At 52.2% G+C, this 17,671-nt stretch overlaps 2 protein-coding genes across 2 annotated transcripts in view; one reads left to right on the forward strand and one right to left on the reverse strand.

The window, feature by feature from the left end:
* The first annotated feature begins 4,931 nt into the window (after positions 1–4,931).
* Positions 4,932–7,812, forward strand: Dnph1 (2'-deoxynucleoside 5'-phosphate N-hydrolase 1). Its single transcript, XM_090355613.1, has 4 exons — positions 4,932–5,134; positions 7,114–7,182; positions 7,307–7,417; positions 7,550–7,812. The coding sequence occupies exons 1-4, from the start codon at positions 4,942–4,944 to the stop codon at positions 7,711–7,713; spliced, it is 537 nt and encodes a 178-aa protein (XP_090211739.1). The 5' UTR covers positions 4,932–4,941; the 3' UTR covers positions 7,714–7,812.
* A 1,102-nt stretch (positions 7,813–8,914) lies between these two features.
* Positions 8,915–17,671, reverse strand: part of Cul9 (cullin 9) — a 38,575-nt gene continuing 29,818 nt past the window's right edge. The window contains 12 exon segments of the mRNA XM_090355614.1: positions 8,915–9,170; positions 9,251–9,324; positions 9,896–10,029; positions 10,264–10,381; positions 10,472–10,582; positions 10,698–10,772; positions 11,219–11,312; positions 11,860–12,023; positions 12,212–12,376; positions 12,482–12,622; positions 15,814–16,159; positions 17,334–17,584. Of these exon segments, the coding sequence (XP_090211740.1) occupies positions 8,960–9,170; positions 9,251–9,324; positions 9,896–10,029; positions 10,264–10,381; positions 10,472–10,582; positions 10,698–10,772; positions 11,219–11,312; positions 11,860–12,023; positions 12,212–12,376; positions 12,482–12,622; positions 15,814–16,159; positions 17,334–17,584 (1,884 nt within the window). The 3' untranslated portion in view covers positions 8,915–8,959.

Raw genomic sequence — 17,671 nt, forward strand, 5'->3', positions numbered from 1 at the left:
ACAAGTGCATTCGGAGTATTTTCACAGTGGGGCGTGGTGGCTCATGCCCCAGAACCCTAACTACTTGGGAGGTCATGATCTTCAGCCTGCGGTTCAAAGCCAGCCCACACAGGAAAGTCCAGGAGACTCATCTCCAATTAACCACCAAAACGCCAGAAATGGACCTTTTGCTCTCATGGTAGGGTGCTAGTCTTGAACAACAAGAACAACAAAAAGCTCAGGAATAGCACTCAAACGCTGAGCTCCTGAGCTCTGGCCCCAGGACTGGCACACACACACACACACACACACACACACACACACACAGTAACTCTTCAAGTAACAGCGCTATTTATTCCTATTCCTACCAGTTTTAACTTTATATGTATGAGTTCATTTAATCTTTATAACTGTCCCATGAGGTAAGAATACTATTGTTATCTATTAGTAGACCAGAGAATTAAGCTACAGAGAGGCTAAATAATTTGCATTAGATTACACAGGAAATAGTAGAGCTGAGATTCAAACTCTGGCTCCAAAGTCTAGGACCCTGATTCCCCGACCCAGGTGGGAATCAGCCAGGTGCTGAGATCTCAGGATCTCAGTTCAAAGCCAGCCTGGACAGGAGAGTCCATGAGACCTATCTCCAATTAACTACTAGAAAACTGGAAGTGGAGCTATGGCTCAAAGTGTTAGAATGTTAGCCTTGAGCAGAAAAGTTCAAGGCCAGCACCCAGGCCAAGCCTATGACTGATGGTGGAGGGGGGGAGGGGAAGAAGGGAAGAGGGAGAGAGGGAGAGAGGGAAAGAATATTCTGGACCCAGACCAGTCCCAGGTAAAAACCTCAAGACTTTATCTGAAAACAAGTGCCAGGCACTTGGGCTCATGTCTGTACTCTGCTACACAAAAGGCTGAGCTCTGAGAATCGAGGTTTAAAACTACCTAGGCAGAAAGTCCACGAGACTCTTCTCCCAAATTAATGAGCAAAAAGCTGAAAATGGAGGTGAAGAGCATGCCAACCTTGAGCAAAAAAGCTAAGCAGGAGTGTGAGTTATTGGTCAGGCATTGGTGGTTCAAGTCTATAATCTTAGCTACTCAGAAGACTGGGATCTGAGGATTGAGATTGGGCTTTACTATATTCAAAAGGCTCTGATAGAATGACTTGTTTTTCTGAGAACTTTTGGATAGCATTTTATTTCCGTGTCTTGAATATTGGGATGTACGTGGGGTGCATACATCATTTGGAAATTTTGGGTTCAATTATTTTGGATCAATATCAAGAGGTGGGATTGCCTTCCAATAGTGTTTAAGGGTTCAAATTCTTCCACAATCTCACTGACACTTTTTTTTTGGCCAGTCCCGGGGCTTGAACTCACACCTGGGCACTGTCTCTGACCTTTTGCTCAAGGCTAGCACTCTACCACTTGAGCCACAGCTTCACTTCCAGTTTTTTGGTGGCCAATAGGAGGTGAGAGTCTCATGAACTTTTCTGCTTGGCTGGCTTTGAACCAAGATCCTAAGATCTCAGCCTCCTGAGTAGCTAGGATTACAGATGTGAGCTACTCATGCCCAGCTGGAATTTTTGTGTGTCTGATTGATATGTGTACCTTATATAATTTGGAAATAACATATGATTTGCAAATATTTTTTCTCTTCTACAAAATTAACTTTTCATTCTATGGGATTTTGTTTGTTTGTTTGTTTTTGCAATTTGAAACTTTTACATAATCCCACTGTTGTATTTTCTATGTTTTTGGAATCATATCTGAAGATAGTCACCAAAATCAATGTCAAAGAGGTTTCTGCTATGTTTTCTTCCGTGAGTTTTACAGTTCTAGGCCTTACGTTTAAGTCTTCAGTCCATTTTGCCTGGATATTTGTGTAAGGAAGGAAGGAATCCAATTTCATTCTTCTACGATTTACTTATAGGTACCCAATTTCCCTACCATCCTTTTTGAAAAGCCTACCCTTTCCCCATAATTTATTCCTCTTGTCAGTGATCAGTCTGGCCAGGTGCCAGTGGTTTATGCCTGTAATCCCTGCCACTCAGGAGGGTAAGATCTGAGGATTCAAAGCCAGCCTGGACAGGAAAGTTCATGAGACTCTTATCTTCATAACCACCAGAAAACCAGAAGTGGTACGATGGCTCTCAATGGTAGAGCAATAGCCTTGAGCCAAGAGAGTTCAAGGACAGTGTCCAGGCCCTAAATTCAGCCACACCCAAAACAACAGCAACAACAAAAGGCAGTTGGCCTTATTTCTTAGCTTTCCATTCTGCTCCTTTGGACTATATATCTATATTTACTCTAATATCATACTGAGTTCTACAATATATTACCAGAGTTCTATAATATATTTTGAATCTGGAAATGTACAATAGGGATGATCCCAAAAGACTATGTTAAATAAGCCAGTCACAGAATGACAGATATTCAAGTTAAGGGCTGGGAATGTGGCTTAGTGGTAGAGAGCTTGCCTAGCATGTATAAAACCATGGGTTCGTTTCCTCAGCAGCACATAAACAAGAAAAGCTGGAAGCGGCACTGTGGCTCAAGTGGTAGAGTGCTAGCCTTGAGCACAGAGAGGCTCTGCAGCAGAGCCCAGGCTCTGAGTTCAAGCCCTAGGACAAGAAGAAAAAGATTTCAAGTTATAGGAAGCATCTGTAGTAGTTAGACTTACAGTAGCAGAGGATAGTGGCTTTCAACAGGGCACAGGGGACTAGGAGTTGCTGTAGGAGTGAATGTAATATATCACTTAAGCTACATTCTACAAACCCACTGTACAGTGCACTCTCTATACTGAACAGTAAGATACTGTGTACCTCAAAATTTGTTAAGAGCTGGACTCAGGTGGCTCCTGCTTGTAATCCTTGCTAATCAGGAGGCTAAAATCTGAGGATCAGGATTTGAAGCCAGCCTAGGCAGAAAAATTCTCAAGAATCTTATGTCTAATTAAGAAGCAAAAAGCTAGAAGTGGGGGTCTGGGTCAAGTGAACAAAAAAGCTAAGTAAAAGCTCAAAGCCTAGAGTTAAAACCCCAGAACTGGCATATAGAGAAGGGGAAAAAGAAAGGTGTGGTGGGTAGGGTAGATCATACGTGTTAAGTGTGCTTACCATGAAAACAAAAACTTTGGGAGGTGTTGGATATATTATTAGTGTCACTACTGTCCTGTAGCCACATGTATACCAATTCATCAGTCATATACATTAAATATATACAGACCTTTATGCCTCAGTAAAGCTCTCTAAAAACAGCAGCAGTGAGTGGAAATACCCTGAAATGTCTCTGCCTCTCCTTTGTATTTAGCACTTAAAAGTTATTACTGTGGACCAGGAGTTTGGCCTAGTGGTAGCGTGCTTGCCTTGCATGCACGAAGACCTGGGTTTGATTCCTCGGTACCACACACATAGAAAAAAAGCTGTAGGTGGTGCTGAGGCTCAAGTGGTAGAACGCTAGCCTTGAGAAAGTCCAAGGACAGTGTTCAGGTCCTGAGTTCAAGCCCAGGACTGGCCAAAAAACAAAGTTATTACTGTAAAGCTGGGCACTGATGACTCACACCTGTAATCCTAGCTGCTCAGGAGGCTGAGGTCTGAGGACAAAGATTTGAAACCAACCAGACTCAAAAGCTCAGGGACTGAGTTCAAGCCCCTGGACACACTCTCTCTCTCTCTCTCTCTCTCTCTCTCTCTCTCTCTCTCTCTCTCTCTCTCTCTCTCTCTCTCACACACACACACACACACACACAATTACTGTAGTTGGGCACGGGTGGCTCATGCCTATAATTTTACCTATTCTTGCCTAAGATCTTGAGGAGTGAGGTTTGAAACCATCATAGAAAAGTCCAAGAAATTACATGTCCAATTAGCTTAAAAAATGCTGAAGGCATGGCTGAAATGGTAAAGCATCAGCTGTGCTTAAAGCACTGAATTAAAGCACATGAAACAAAGTCATATCATCACACTTTTTGTCTGTAACCTCATATTTTGGTATTTTAGTCTTTATGTCAAGAAGAGTGCAGAATAGATGGCCCTTTCCTCTGGAGAATGGGGGACTGAGTGTCTCAGGACTCTGTTACATACCTTCTTGTTTCGTTTGAATTTTTTCTTTCGTATTTATGCTGCTGTCATAATAAAATGAGGGTAAAGTTAGTATCATTTTTTGATTATCCAATATTTTTGTTATTATAAAAGCGATCTAGAGCTGGGCACGGTGGCTCCCGCCTGTAATCCTAGCTACTCCAGAGGCTGAGATCTGAGGATCAAGGTTCAAAGCCAGCCAGGGCACAAAAGACCAATGAGTGACTCTTATCTCCAATTAATCTCTAGAAAGCTGGAAGTGGGGCTGTGGCTCCAGGGGTAGGGCGGTAGCCTTGAGCTGAAGAGCTGGGGACAGCGCCCAGGCAGAGCTCCAGCCCCAGGACCCACAAAAAAGAAAAGAAAGCGACCTGCAGCGGGGTGGCGGCTCCGTAGGTCAGGTGAAGAATACATTTCTTTTTTGGACCTCACCCCTCCCTTCCCTCTGTCATTGTGTGTGAGTCCATGAAGAACCTGCTTGTGCGGCCTGGCTGCAGGGCTCTGTTGGAAGCGGTGGCGGGCTGGGGCGCGGGCTCGCGGGCTCGCGGACGGGGCCCGCGCCGCTGGGCGTCTGGGGTTGTCCCTGGGCGGACGCGGGTGTCGGGAGCGGATCCTGGGACCGCGGGGCGCGGGCGGGGACCCCGGCTCCGCCCCCTCCCAGGCCCCGCCCTCCCGGGCCCCGCCCCTCACCTCCCAGGCCCGGCCCCGCCCCTCCCAGGCCCCGCCCCCTCACCTCCCAGTCCCGGCCCCGCCCTCCCAGACCCCGCCCCATCGCCTCCCAGGCTCGGCCCCGCCCCTCCCAGGCCCCGCCCCCGTCACCTCCCAGGCCCGGCCCCGCCCCTTCCCAGGCTCCGCACTGCGGAGCGGGGCCGGGCGCTCACGGGAGCGCGATGGCGGCGGCCGGGGCGCGGGAGGCGGGCCCGCGGGGCGGTGCGGAGCGGCGGGGCCTGCGTCTGTACTTCTGCGGGAGCATCCGCGGCGGGCGGGAGGACCGGGCGCTATACGCGCGCATCGTGCGGCGGCTGCGGCGCTTCGGGGTGGTGCTCACCGAGCACGTGGCGGCCGCCGAGCTGGACGCGCGCGGTGAGGGGGCCGGGCCGCAGGGGGGGGGGGCCCCGGGCGGACCCCACTCTCTCCGCCCGGCCTGCCTCGACGCGGGAGCACCGGCCCGTCCCCGGCCGCCGCCGTTTCTTTACTTTCAGGGCTTTTGTTTCGCTTCGTTCTGGCCGGCGCCCGGGCTTGACCTCCAGGCCCCGCGGCGCCGTGGCTCGCTGGCCAGCGTGGACCTCGGCCTCCCGCGGCCCCTTCCCAGAGCCCGGGCCTCGTGTGCGCCGACCCCGACCCTTCCACCTCACCTGGAAATTGTGCCTAGAACTCTTGCAGTTCCCAGAAAATGTTTGCATGGTTCCCCTGCTCTACCTTAAAGGGCAGAACGTCCAGGAGACTCATCTCCAAGTGAACCACCAGAACGCTGGAGGAGGGGCTGAGGTTCAGGGGTGGTAGACCACCAGCCTTGGGACAGGCTGTTCACGCAGCACGGGGCTGGGGAGAAGAAAAGCCCAGGATGAAGGCTTTGCATCTTTCTTTTTTGGAGATGGGTTTCCCTATGTTGTCCAGGCTGGTCTCAAACCTCCCAACCTCAGGCATCCTCCCCTCCCAACCTCCCCTGTGAGCGTTTCTCTTTCTATTCTTTCCTTTTTTTTTTTTTTTTTTTGCCAGTCCTGGTGACTGAACTCAGGGACCTGAGCACTGTCCTTGGGTTTTTCTCTCAAGGCTAGAGCTCCACCACTTGAACCACAGCACCACTTCCAGCTTTTTTCTGTACATGTGTTACGGAGGAATCGAACCTGGGTCTGTGTGAGTGCTAGGCAAGCCTTCTACCTCCAGGCCCTTTTCTCTTTTTTTCTTGTTCTCAGTTCTGGGGTTGAACTCAGGGCCTGGGCACTGTCTCTGAGCTTTTTCAGCATGAAGCCAGTAGCGCTCTACCACTTGAACTATAGTTCCAATTCTGGATTTGCGTGCACACCTGTGTGTGTGTGTGTGTGTGTGTGTGATTAAGTGGAGATACAATCTCATAGACTTCTCTGCCAGGGCTGGCTTTGAACCTCCATCTTTAGATCTCAGCCTCCTGAGTAGCTTGGATTAGAGGTGCGAGCCACTAGTTCCCAACTCCATGTGAGCTTTTTTTTTTTTTAAGTCTGTCATGGGCTTGAACACGGCCTGGGCACTGAACCTGAACTCTTCAGCTCGAAACTACCATTCTACTGCTTGAACATGGGCCTGCACACTGAACCTGAACTCTTCAGCTCAAAACTACCATTCTACTGCTTGAACATGGGCCTGTGCACTGAACCTGAACTCTTCAGCTCAAGGCTACCATTCTACTCCTTGAGTCATAGCCCCACTTCCCATTTTCTAGTCATTAATTGGAGATGACTCTCACAGACTTTAGTGCCCGTGCTGGCTTTGAGCCGTGATCCTCAGATCTGAGTCTCCTGAGTAGCTGGGATTATAGACGTGAGCCACTGCGCCCAGCTTCCATGTGAGCTTTTTGGGTTTTTTTTTTTTTGTTTTTTTTTTTTTGCCAGTCCTGGGCTTGAGCTCAGGGCCTGAGCCCTGTCCTTGGACTTTCTCAAGGCTAGAGCTCTACCACTTGAGCCTCAGCACCACTGCTGGCTTCTTTTCTATGTATGTGGTACTGAGGAATCGAACCTGGGTCTTCATGCATGCTAGGCAAGCACTCTACCACTACACCAAACTCCCGGCCCCTCCATGTGAGCTTTTACACAAACCCTTTCCTTGCCCTCTGGCCCATGTACATCCCTTACTTTGTCCTGTACCTTTCCCCAGTCGCCTGGACCCACTTGCACAGGGTAGAGTTTCCTCACATCCTTCCTGTTCCTCGTCCTTTTTGAAGGGCTCACATTGAGTTGGCCCCCAGGGGTCACCCAGCACAAGCCTCCGTGAAGGTGGATATGGAGGGTGGATGTGGAGGCGGGCAGGACACAGGAGCTGCTGAGCTGGGGCAGGAAGCATCCCTGACTGGCTTCCTTGACCCACAGGAGAAGAGGATGCTGAGGGTGACAGGCGCATTCACGAGCGGGACCTGGCCTGGCTGCAGGGGGCAGATGGTGAGCAACTCTCTTCTCTGTGATTGGTGGATTCCTGGGCCTCCCTGACTCCACACCTGTAGAGTTCCCTTTGCACACGCCCCCGGACCCCAGGTACAGGGCTGAGCTCTCATCTTTCTTCCAGTGGTTGTGGCAGAAGTGACACAGCCCTCCTTGGGTGTCGGCTACGAGCTTGGCCGGGCTGTGGCCCTCAATAAGGAAATCCTGTGTCTGTTCCGCCCACAGTGTGGCCGAGGTGAGCGACCTTGTCTTCCTCTAGGGTGTTTGTGAACCCTGCTGCTCCTTCCTTGGTGGCTGGGGCAGCTGTGAAGTTGGGGCAGGTGAAAGGGAGCAGCTTCACTCCCTATCACGCCCTGCTCCCCACCAGTGCTTTCTGCCATGATCCGGGGAGCAGCAGACGGCTCAAGGTTCCAGGTGTGGGACTACGAAGAGGCAGAGGTGGAGGCCATGCTGGACCGGTACTTCGAGGCTGACTCTCCTGCGTCAGTGGCCATCCCCAGTGACCCAGCTGCCAGACTTAACCCCGATTAAATCCTTCTGGCCACTGACATCCCTGGCACGGTCCCAGTTTGTTGAACTAGTCTGTTGTAGTAAGAGCAGCAGAACTCAGTAACAACCTTTCCTACCCTACTCCATTCGTTTGTTGTGGGTTTTTTTATTTTTCTATTTTCTTTTTTTGCAGAACTTGGGCCTCAGACTTACTTGGTTTGTTTGCTTGGTGCTCTGCCACTTGAGCCATGCCTTCCAAGTAGGCTAATGTTGATTATTTTGGAGACAGAGTCTCTGACTTCTCTGCTCAGGCTAGCCTCCTGATTAGCTAGCATACATCAGCCACTGGCTCATTTTAGGGTGCAGACAGATTCTAAACATCTTTAAGCCCCCAATGTATGGTTACTTCCTCAGGGGCACAGAGAAATTGGAGAGGGCAGGTGTGTAGCTGGGTGCTCGTCTTTCTCCTCTCAAGCCAGGCTGGGTCTGAACCTGGCCTGGACCACACAAACCTTCACCTCATGTCATCAGAGGTCAAATGGGTCTGCTGTGGGCTGTTTGTGAGGATAGAAGAATCTGGAAGGCTAAATAAAACAGTAAATGAGGGCTGGGAGTTTGGCCTAGTGGCAGAGTACTTGCCTAGCATGCACAAAACCCAGGTTCGATTCCTTAGTACCACATACACAGAAAAAAGCTAGAAATGGTGCTGTGGCTCAAGTGGTAGTAGCGCTAGCCTTGAGAAAGCCCAAGGACAGTGCTCAGGCTTGGAGCTCAAGCCCAGGACTGGCAAAAAAACAAAAACAAAAACAAAAAACAGTAAATGAGCTGTGCACTTATGGATCATGCCTGTAATCCTAGCTACTCAGAAGGTTGAGAGCTGAGGATCATGGTTCGAAGCTAGCCCAAGCAGGAAAGGCCCTGAGACTTAATCTCCAATTAACCACCAGAAAAATCTGAAAGTAGCACTGTGACACAAGTTGTAGAGTGCTAGCCTTGAGCAAAAAGGAGCTCAGAGACAGTACCCAGGACCAGAGTTCAAGCCCCAGGGCTGACAAATGAGGGCGGGTAGCTAGAAAAGAAGGGGCCAGGGAGCGGAAGTGACTGGCCCCTGAGGCCGCTGTCCAGCTTGCTTCCAGAAAAATGTGTGAAAAAAAGGAAGTTTATTCAGTAAACAGAAGAAGGTGCTATGGACTCTGGGAACCCCCTCCCCTGCCCGTGAAATGCTCAACACCCCACCCCCGCCCCACAATTGTCAGGGTTGCCCCTGTGCTTCCTGCGCCTTGCCCCCTCAGTCATAGGCCTCGTCGTCTTCATCCTCATCGCCAAAGAAAAACGTCTCTCTGTCCAGGTTTTCCGACTCCTCGTCATAGGAGAAGCTGTCGTTGTCCAACTCCTCATCAAACTCCTGCTGCCACTCAGGCACATCATCCTCATCGTCCTCCTCCTCCTCCTCCTCCTCTTCCTCCTCCTCTGCTTCCAGCCCTGAGGAGCCCTGGGGCCTGGGGAGGCGCAGCACACTCAGTGAAGGTCCACCCCCACCCCCTGCTGCACGTTCTGGCGCCTTCCCAGCTCTACTCACTGGCTGTTGGGCACGTTGGATCCCTTTGGCTCCCGGACATCGGCCGATGGGCTCTGGAGACCAACCCGGAAGTCCTAAGAGGAGATGGGGGGACTTGGAGCAGGTGCACAGAGGACACTGAGCCTTCAGTTTGGCATTTCCTGTGGGCTAGACTCCCTCCTACCCAGCCCTTCCCATGCTGCCTTTGTGCACTTGTCCTCCCTGAGGCTCTCCAGGTGGGCACACCTGTGCTAAAGGCACTTGGCATATGTTTGTGTCTTTTCTGTCCACAGTACCCCACAGCTAGCACCTGTGAACTAGGTCTGGGAGGAACTGGGGAGTCCCTCATTCCAGTGGTTGCCCCCGGGATTTTGAACCCACATGTGGAAAGTGTCATTAGAAACAGTCCTCTGATTAGTTGTGATGGGCACACCTGGGCAACAGTCGTCCACATGAGAAAACCAGCCCCTCTGCCTCTAGGGCCCGCCTGCAGCATCCCACGGGCTGGCCAGGAGCTGGGACGAGCACCTACGCTCCTACCATCCACCCTCACCGGTTGCTCCCTTTCCCTCCAGGCTTGGCGCAGGCAGGGCTGTGCAGGCCCAGGGCCTGAGCGGGTGCAGGGCTAGCGTACCTGGGTGTGGGCGTACCTGGGTGTGGGCGTACCTGGGTGGAATGCTGTAGGATGGCCAGCAGCCTCTCCTGGATCCGCCGGAGCAGCTCCATGCCTGTGTTGAGGCAGTCGGGCCGCAGGAGGCGCAGGGAGGAGGCCAGGTCCCCACAGCGCAGCAGGGTCTCCTCTGCAGAGAGTGGGCACAGGGCTGGCTCCCTCTCCCATTCCCATCTAGCCATCCTCCCTCCAAGTGCCAGGGACAGTTCTCTGCACAGAGGGCGAGACTAGTAGCAAAGACGTGAGCATCTGTGGCCTCTGAGCCCTTCAGCACGCACTGTGGACTTGGGGGCGGGGGCCTGCGTGACCTGACTGGTTGGGCAGTGGATGCTAGTGGTGGGTGGAGGAGCAGGGCCGGGCTCACCGAGGAGGATCTGCAGGGCATTCGTGTGCAGCTCCAGGTTCTCGGTCTGCTGCTCTACCACGTCCATGTACTCTGTGTCCTGGCTGTAGAAGCTGTAGACGCAGGCATAGGCCAGCACCTAGGGGAGCCCCTGTCAGTTGTCCCTGCCTGAGGCTGGGCACCAGTGCCCCACCCACCCTGTCCCCACTTCCCCCCCACCACACACAACCTTTCGAGCCTGTTCCAGGCCACGGCAGGCATCGTTGAGGAAGGTAAAGGATCTGGGCGGGGGCACCTCATGAATGGCAGAGGCCCGGTTCCGCAAGTTCACAGCAAACTCCTGAGCAAAGAAGGCACTGGGCATAGCCCCATGCAGCTGCAGCCTGGCCCTCCCCAGGTAGCTACCCCACCCTCTGCCTACCCACCCACCTACCCCACACAGGGCCACTGCTCACCCGGGCCTGGTGATGGAAAGTGCACCGCTCGTTATAGTCCTGGAACCGCTTCTCCTGGCGAGCTGCTTTGCTCACCTGTATGGGCATGTGGGGAGCGGCTAGGTAATTTGTTTGGACAGGTGCAGTTAAGAATTAGAACAGCACTGTTCACAAGGCTCTAGTCCATTTCACCCAGATGATTTCCATTTAACCCTCCTGCCTGAGCAGGCCACGTCCTGTGAGCACTTTCAGGGGTGGAGATGAGATGTCGGGCTTGCCCAGAATGACCCACTGAGTGGTGGAGCAGGCTCACCCCAGGATCCTTGCTCCGCCCAGGCGCCTGCCTCTCTACGGCCCCTCAGGAGCAGCTCTGAAGAGGAAGACTCCTGGGAAGGCCCCTCAGTCCAGACCCAAGGGGTTTGGGTCCTCTGCCCGTTGAGCCTTTGTCCCACAGCAGTGGACACACCACCCTCATGCCCGGGGCCCAACAGCAGAGGCCTGTCCTGAGGCACCTTAGTCTCCCCAGATGCCCAGCCCCGTACCATGGCAGAGCAATTGTAGTAGTCCTTGTGATTTGGCTTCCAGGACTTGAGGCAGCGCCAGCAGAAACCATGGTTACACTTGGCACAAGTCATGCTGTGAAGGAAGCGCACCAGTGAGACGGCGCCGAGCCCTGGGCAAGGCTGACCAGAACACCAGAGGTCTGGCTGCAACTGATCCAGGCCCCTGGCCTCCAATCTCAGCCTAATTAATCTGCCCAAGCCATGCTGTGTGCACTTCCCCATGTGGTATAGACCTAAACGCAAGGGAAGAGCTTGAGCCAGTGTCATGGCTCAAGTCTGTAACCCTAGTGACTCAGGAGATGAGATTTGAGGACTGTGGTTTGAAGCCAACACAGGCAGATAAATCTGAGAGACCAGCAAAAGTGGAGGTATGGTCCAAGTGGTAAAGTGCCAGTCTTGAGTAAAAATGCCAAACAAGATAGTTCTTAAGAGTCCTGAGTTCAATCCCCAGTCCTGTGGATGGTGTGCACACACACACATACAGAGTAGGGGAACAAACATCAAGATAAAGGAAGAGGCCACTGAAGGGCGACTGATTTCATGAGCTTCGCTGTCTCTCACTGCCAGCCGCCCCCACTTCTCCCTTGCCCTCTGATGCCCCCCCAGCACCCTCTTCTTACTGCAGACACCCCTCGTTCTTCTCGATGGGAGCCTGGCAGCTGGGACAGCGTTTAGAGATGAGCTTGGCCAGGTGCTTGCTCTGGGCCTCCACACTCATGCCATCGTAATAGCCACCATCATCCACCCACTGAGACATGTGGCCACAGCTGGCAGGGTAGTGTGCCTGGAGCGGGAAGGAGGCAAGGACACAGCTAAGCCCTGGCAGGGCAGGTGACATGTGAGGACCTATGGGGGGGTTGGGGGTCGGGGGGAGGAAGAGCAGTGGGAGAGAATGAAGAAAGACTAGTCCCAGGGAGGGGCTGAGCAGGGGAGGAGCCTAAGTCTCTCCAGGCAGGGCTGGGGAGCACTCGCCTCAGGGAAGCTGCAGTTGAAGCAGGAAGCCCAGCCGCACTTGGAGCAGGTGGTCCCGCAGCCCAGGCCCTGGCGGCACAGGACTCGGTCGCAGCCCTGGGGGTTGGTGCACCAAGTCAGGTTGGAGCAGCTTTCCACGTAGCCTCGCAGGAGGGCCTTCTCGTACTGTGGGCCACACATGCCACAGCATGAGGACGTGGCTTGCCACAAGGCACGATTCCAGGCCAGCTATCCCCTAGGCTTGCCCCCGGGCTCAGTGGGAGGGGATACCTTGGAGATGACCTCTGGAGAAGAGACAATGGCACGGATGAAGGCTCCAGTGGGCTGGGCGGGGCAGTCGGCAATGGGGCAAGTACAATTCAGCACAAGGTTCTGTTCAATCCGAGTGGTCAGATACTCATTCCAGCAAGACTGGGAGGGCACAAAGAGAGGCTGCTTAGAGAAAGGGGCACTGTGCCTCACCTCGCACCTCTCCTCCCAGCCCCTGGCCACTTGGGAAGCCAGAGCAAGCCTGTTCCTGCGTCTGCCTCAGCAGATCACTGTGGGATGACCATGGATGGAGGAAGAGGGTGACAAGAACCAAGAAAGATGGGCTGGGAGTTTGGCCTAGTGGTAGAGTGCTTGCCTAGCTTACACAAAGACCCAGGCTCAATTCCTCAGTACCACATACATAGAAAAAAGCCAGAAGTGGTGCTGAGGCTCAAGTGGTAGAGCTCTAGCCTTGAGAAAGTCCAAGGACAATGCTCAGGCCCTGAGCTCAAGCCCAGGACTGGCAAAAAAAAAAAAAAGGAAGAAAGAAAGAAAACTATGGCTAGATCAGTGTTGTGTTTGGCTCACGGATGAGGATTCACAGTGCTCACGGGTGGGTCTTCTGACGAGTAGGTCATGAGGCCTTGTCCGTGAGCTAGCCACCGATGCACTTGAACTCCAAACAGACTTGGGCACAGGCCTTGGGTTCAATCTCCAAAGCCAAAACTGAATAAATTGCGGGGAGACTATGGAAGGTGGGGTTTTGTTGGAGAAAGCAAGTCACAGAGGACTTGCTTTTGAAGGGAATCTTGTCCCTGCCCACTTCCTGCCCACTCTGAGGGGAATAGGTCTGTTCTGGCATGCCCTTCTGCCCTCATATTTCTGCCTTGCCACAGGCATAAAGCAATGGATCCAGCTGACCCTTAAATATCTGAAACTATAAGCCAAAAGAAATCTTTTCTAGATTGTTTCTTTCAGGTATTCATCACAGTAACAAAAGATCTGGTGAAGGACAGAAAGGAGGCCTGCAAACGTGGGTGGCTTTTTCTCATTAAGTTCTGGTCTCTTGTGCAGCAGCAGGGCTCTGGTCAGATCTCCAGGTCTCTATCCTGATGTCCCCGCCTCCTTACCAATGCTGACCAGTGCACCACCATCCCCTCAAGTCACCAGCATCAGAACAACCTTGTCACTCCAACTCTTCTCTCGCTCCCGGTCCCGCTCTAAATCAGGCCAATATGCCATCCCAACCCACTGCAAGAGCCTCTGCTAAATGGCCTTTCCCCCAGACCTCTGCTCATGCAGTCCACTATGTGCACAGCTAGAAATCTGATATCCTGAAATACTCCATTAACAACTCCTGTCAATTCCTCCAAAGTTTCCTGAGTTTTCCAAAATGACCGGTCATGCAGCCATGGCATCGGGCTACAGCACATAGGCGAAGCAGGTGACTAGATCATTTCTCTGCCAAAACAATACCAAGACAATAACCAAACTAAACCTTTTGGGGTGGGGGTGGGGGTGGGGGGTGAGAGGAAATACCAATTGGAGAGTTGACTGCAAACTTCTTGCATTTTTTAAAGATAAAACAAAATCAACACCTACACACAGTGCCTCAGGCTCTCCACAGTCTTGGGGGACAGACGTGCAGTATCACAGGCCGGCAGTCCCCTGCTCCCCAAAGGGGCCTCTTGATTTATGCGGTTGGCACTGCCAGCCCAAGTGGAAGCCCAGTGCTGTCACCGATCCTCTGCTTATCGTCCCTTCTGGCAAAGCTCACACCGGAAGCCTTCCTCCACTGCCCTGGACTCTGGACTGTTTTCCTGACTCCTCGGGCCTTACTCTTTATGCCACTGGCACATGCTTGCTTACTTTGCTGGGACTTTTGGGTCAGGCTGTTTTTCTCAGTCATATTTTCAGGCTTCCTGTTTCTGCATTTCCATGAGGGAAGGAGGAGGGAGGGGCAGGAAGATGCTCCAGGCTCAGCTTGCTGGTTTCTTCCTGGGTGATGTCAGCTAGGCCCCTTCTATCTCAATCCAAATTCAAAATCTACTGCCTATCCCACAGTGTCTAAGAAGCAGCTCAACCCTCACCTAGCCACAACAGAGAAAATAACTAAGAAGAAGGCAGCCTAAGGAACCAGGTGAGAAGCATCTAAAGCACAGCAAAGGGGGCAGAGAGAAGGCAAGCACACAAGTGCAGAGGCACCTGTCTCACCACCCACCACTGGGGGCTGCTGGGAGAGGCAGCTAGAGTTCGAGACAGCAAGGAGCTATCCTGTTAAGGTGCTGCCCTGGGCAGGTGTGATGTGAGTTCTGAAGGGCTGGGAGGCAGGGATTTCAGACTCAGCACTCTGGGTCCCAGCTCTCAGTCCCCTGTTCCTGCCTCTGAAGCTGGACATTTCCTGTCTACTGCTTATTCTGTATCCCTTTCTAGCAGCGGGCCTGACTTCCCTCAGTGCCCTCCCTCTCTTTGCACTGTTTTCCCATCTATAGCATTTCTTTTTTGTGAAGTAAATGAGAATACATGATAAACAAAGTGGTGTTCTGAGATAAGGTGTTGAGTGGTGATAAGAAAATATTTAACCTCTAGTCACTAATAATGTTTCCTCATTTACAAACTGACTTAACACATAGTTTGCATTATACATGCATATTCAAATGTATATGTGTATGTACACACATATTTACATATACATTCTCTGACTTGGCTGATAACTGGAATCACTTCAGGGACTTTTCAACCTCTAGGTGCCTGATTTTCCTCTCAGAGGTTGGGATTTAATTGGTTTGAGGTACATTCTAAGGCTGAGGACCTCTACGAATAGCTAGTGATTATAACCGGCAGTGGAGTTAGTTAGAAAACCATATTGTCCTCACAGACTCTTCAAACTGTCAAGGCTGAGATCTAAGGCTTCTGCTGGAGCAGAAAAGTCCCTGAGATTCTAATCTCCAATTAACCACCAAACAGCCAGAAGTGAACCTGTGGCTCAAGTAATAGAACACTAGTCTTGAGTAAGAAAAAAATCTCAGAGACTGTAGCTGGGCCCTGAGTTCAAGCCCCAGGACAGAAAGGAAGAAAGAGAGGCGGGCGGGGGGGGGGGGAAGAGAAGAAAGAATGAATGAAAGAAAGAGAGAGAGGGAAAAGGGAAGGAAGGAAGGGGAAAATGGAGGGGGGAGAGGAAAGAGGAGAGGGGAAGAAGGGGAGTGGGAATCCAGAGCTTGGTGTGTAGCTCTGGTATGTCATGTGTATAGAGGAAAATAGGGAAAGAGGTGTACCCAACACGGCCCAGGTTAAAATGGCAGGAAGAGACTTCAAGGCAGAGACAGGGCAGGGAGAGGGAGGGGGAGCCTCACCTCACAGCAGTAGTGCATGCAGCAGAGGGAGGGCAAGTCGTCGTCAGGGCCCAGGGGGCTGACACAGACAGGGCAGTGGTCTGGGCGGGTGGGCACAGCCTGGGCTTGGGGTACACGCAGCCCAGCTGCCAGCAGTAGCGGCTCGGGGTCATCACTGAAGCTCTGCAGCAGCTGTTCAGCACCCCAGTGGGAATGAGCCAAAAGGTGCTGCGCCACATCTGGTTCTATATTCAGTGTCTCTTGTACCTGCCGCACAGTCTGCTCCATCAACCCTTCTACTTCCTGGGGGCTCATGGTGCGGCCTGCAGGCAGCTGCAGAGATGCAAGGGCCACCACAGCTTCTGGGCTTGGAGGGAGATGAGAGATAGTTCTTAGTATCCCTGCCCTGCGTATCCACCTACGGACTGAACTCTACCAAGCCCCAGCTCCCCACCTGCTGCAGCAGTGGGGAGAATAATCACTCCAACCATCCGTGCAGAACCCTCTACAGAGTGCCGTGGCTGGCAGCAGCAGTGATGGGGGCACTGCAAGGATGGGGTGCAAAGTGAAGGAGAGTGAATGGCACAGTTTACTGCAGGCCCCCACCCAGAAGCAAGGCAGCAGTGCCCCTAGCGTTCAACAGGGGTGTCTGGCCTTGCTTCAGGGTCATGTTACACTAATGACCCGGGATCTACAGTAAACCCTTCCAGGTCATAGGTCTACATTTAATAACCTCTCAGAAAGATTCTTCTGGATAACTTACTTTGTATACTATGCAAACAGCAGGCATGAAAAGCAGTGCCATGATGGCTTTGAGTTGGATCTAATGCCGGAAGCTTAAAGGGTGCCAGTTAATTGGGGAAAGTCCATAACAAATGCTGGGCAGAATGAACGTCTTGAAAGTTGGCATATTTCAAGGAACAGAGTGCTAAGTTAACGCTCCACATATATTTACCAAGTATTTCCTTAGAACGAGAGACAACTATTAAGTGAGTCTGTGTGCCTGGGTCCTTTACCTAAGAGCTGGCTCTTGCATGGGGAAAGCAAGGCCCCTGCTTGGCAAGGAAGCAGGTGATGGTGCTGGGAGAATGAAGAATTGGGAAGTAGAAGAAATAACAGAGATATAAGAATTTTTAAAAATTGGATCAGAAGTGTGGCCTGGTGGTAGAGTGCTTGCCTCGCGTTGAGAAAGCCCAAAGACAGTGCTCAGGCCTGAGTGCCCAGGACTGACAAAATAGCAACAACAATGGCAATAATAATAACACAGCTGAGCACTGGTGGCTCACATCTGTAATCCTAGCTACTCAGGAGGCGGAGAACTAAGGATCATGGTTCAAAGCCATGCCAGGCAGAAAAGTCTATGAGACTCTTATCTCCAATTAACCATCAGAAAACTGAAAGTGGAGATGTGGCTCAGAGTGGTAGAGCTCAGGGACTGTGCCCAGGCCCTGAGTTCAAGCTCCACAAGTGACCCAAGGAAAAAGACAAAGTGAGCTCTGGAGGTTTTGGCTCATGAAGGGGACAGAGGTGAAGATGGCTACCTGGGCTTGATGGTCTTGGTGCTCTTGTTGCCACAGAAGGGGACATCTGCCTGACCCCGGCAGGGCCCCATGGGCTCTGGGGTCGCATACATCAGGATCTGGGGCCGGTCATCACGCCGTTCCACATAGCCCTGGCCCAGGAGGTGCAGGATGCAGGAGAGTACATCTGTGCTGGTGCAGGCCACGCCCCCAGCAACAGCGTGACCCAGGCTCCCAGGGGGATTCGGACCCTTCTGCCAGGCCTCCAGCACCTAGACAGGAGCAAAGAAACAAGGAGTCTCCTCCTACCTACACCTGGGTTCAGCGAGTCATGAGACTCTCGGTAAGTCATTAGCTGT

Source organism: Megascapheus bottae, chromosome 22, assembly GCF_031878675.1.
Source record: "Megascapheus bottae isolate mThoBot1 chromosome 22, mThoBot2.hap1, whole genome shotgun sequence".
Lineage (NCBI taxonomy): Eukaryota > Metazoa > Chordata > Mammalia > Rodentia > Geomyidae > Megascapheus > Megascapheus bottae.

Coding starts and splice junctions, on each gene's coding strand:
- Dnph1 (XM_090355613.1), top strand. CDS start 4,942: ATGGCGGCGGCCGGGGCGCGGGAGGCGGGCCCGCGGGGCGGTGCGGAG. Junction 5,135..7,113: donor CGCCGAGCTGGACGCGCGCG/GTGAGGGGGCCG, acceptor CTTGACCCACAG/GAGAAGAGGATGCTGAGGGT. Junction 7,418..7,549: donor CCGCCCACAGTGTGGCCGAG/GTGAGCGACCTT, acceptor GCTCCCCACCAG/TGCTTTCTGCCATGATCCGG.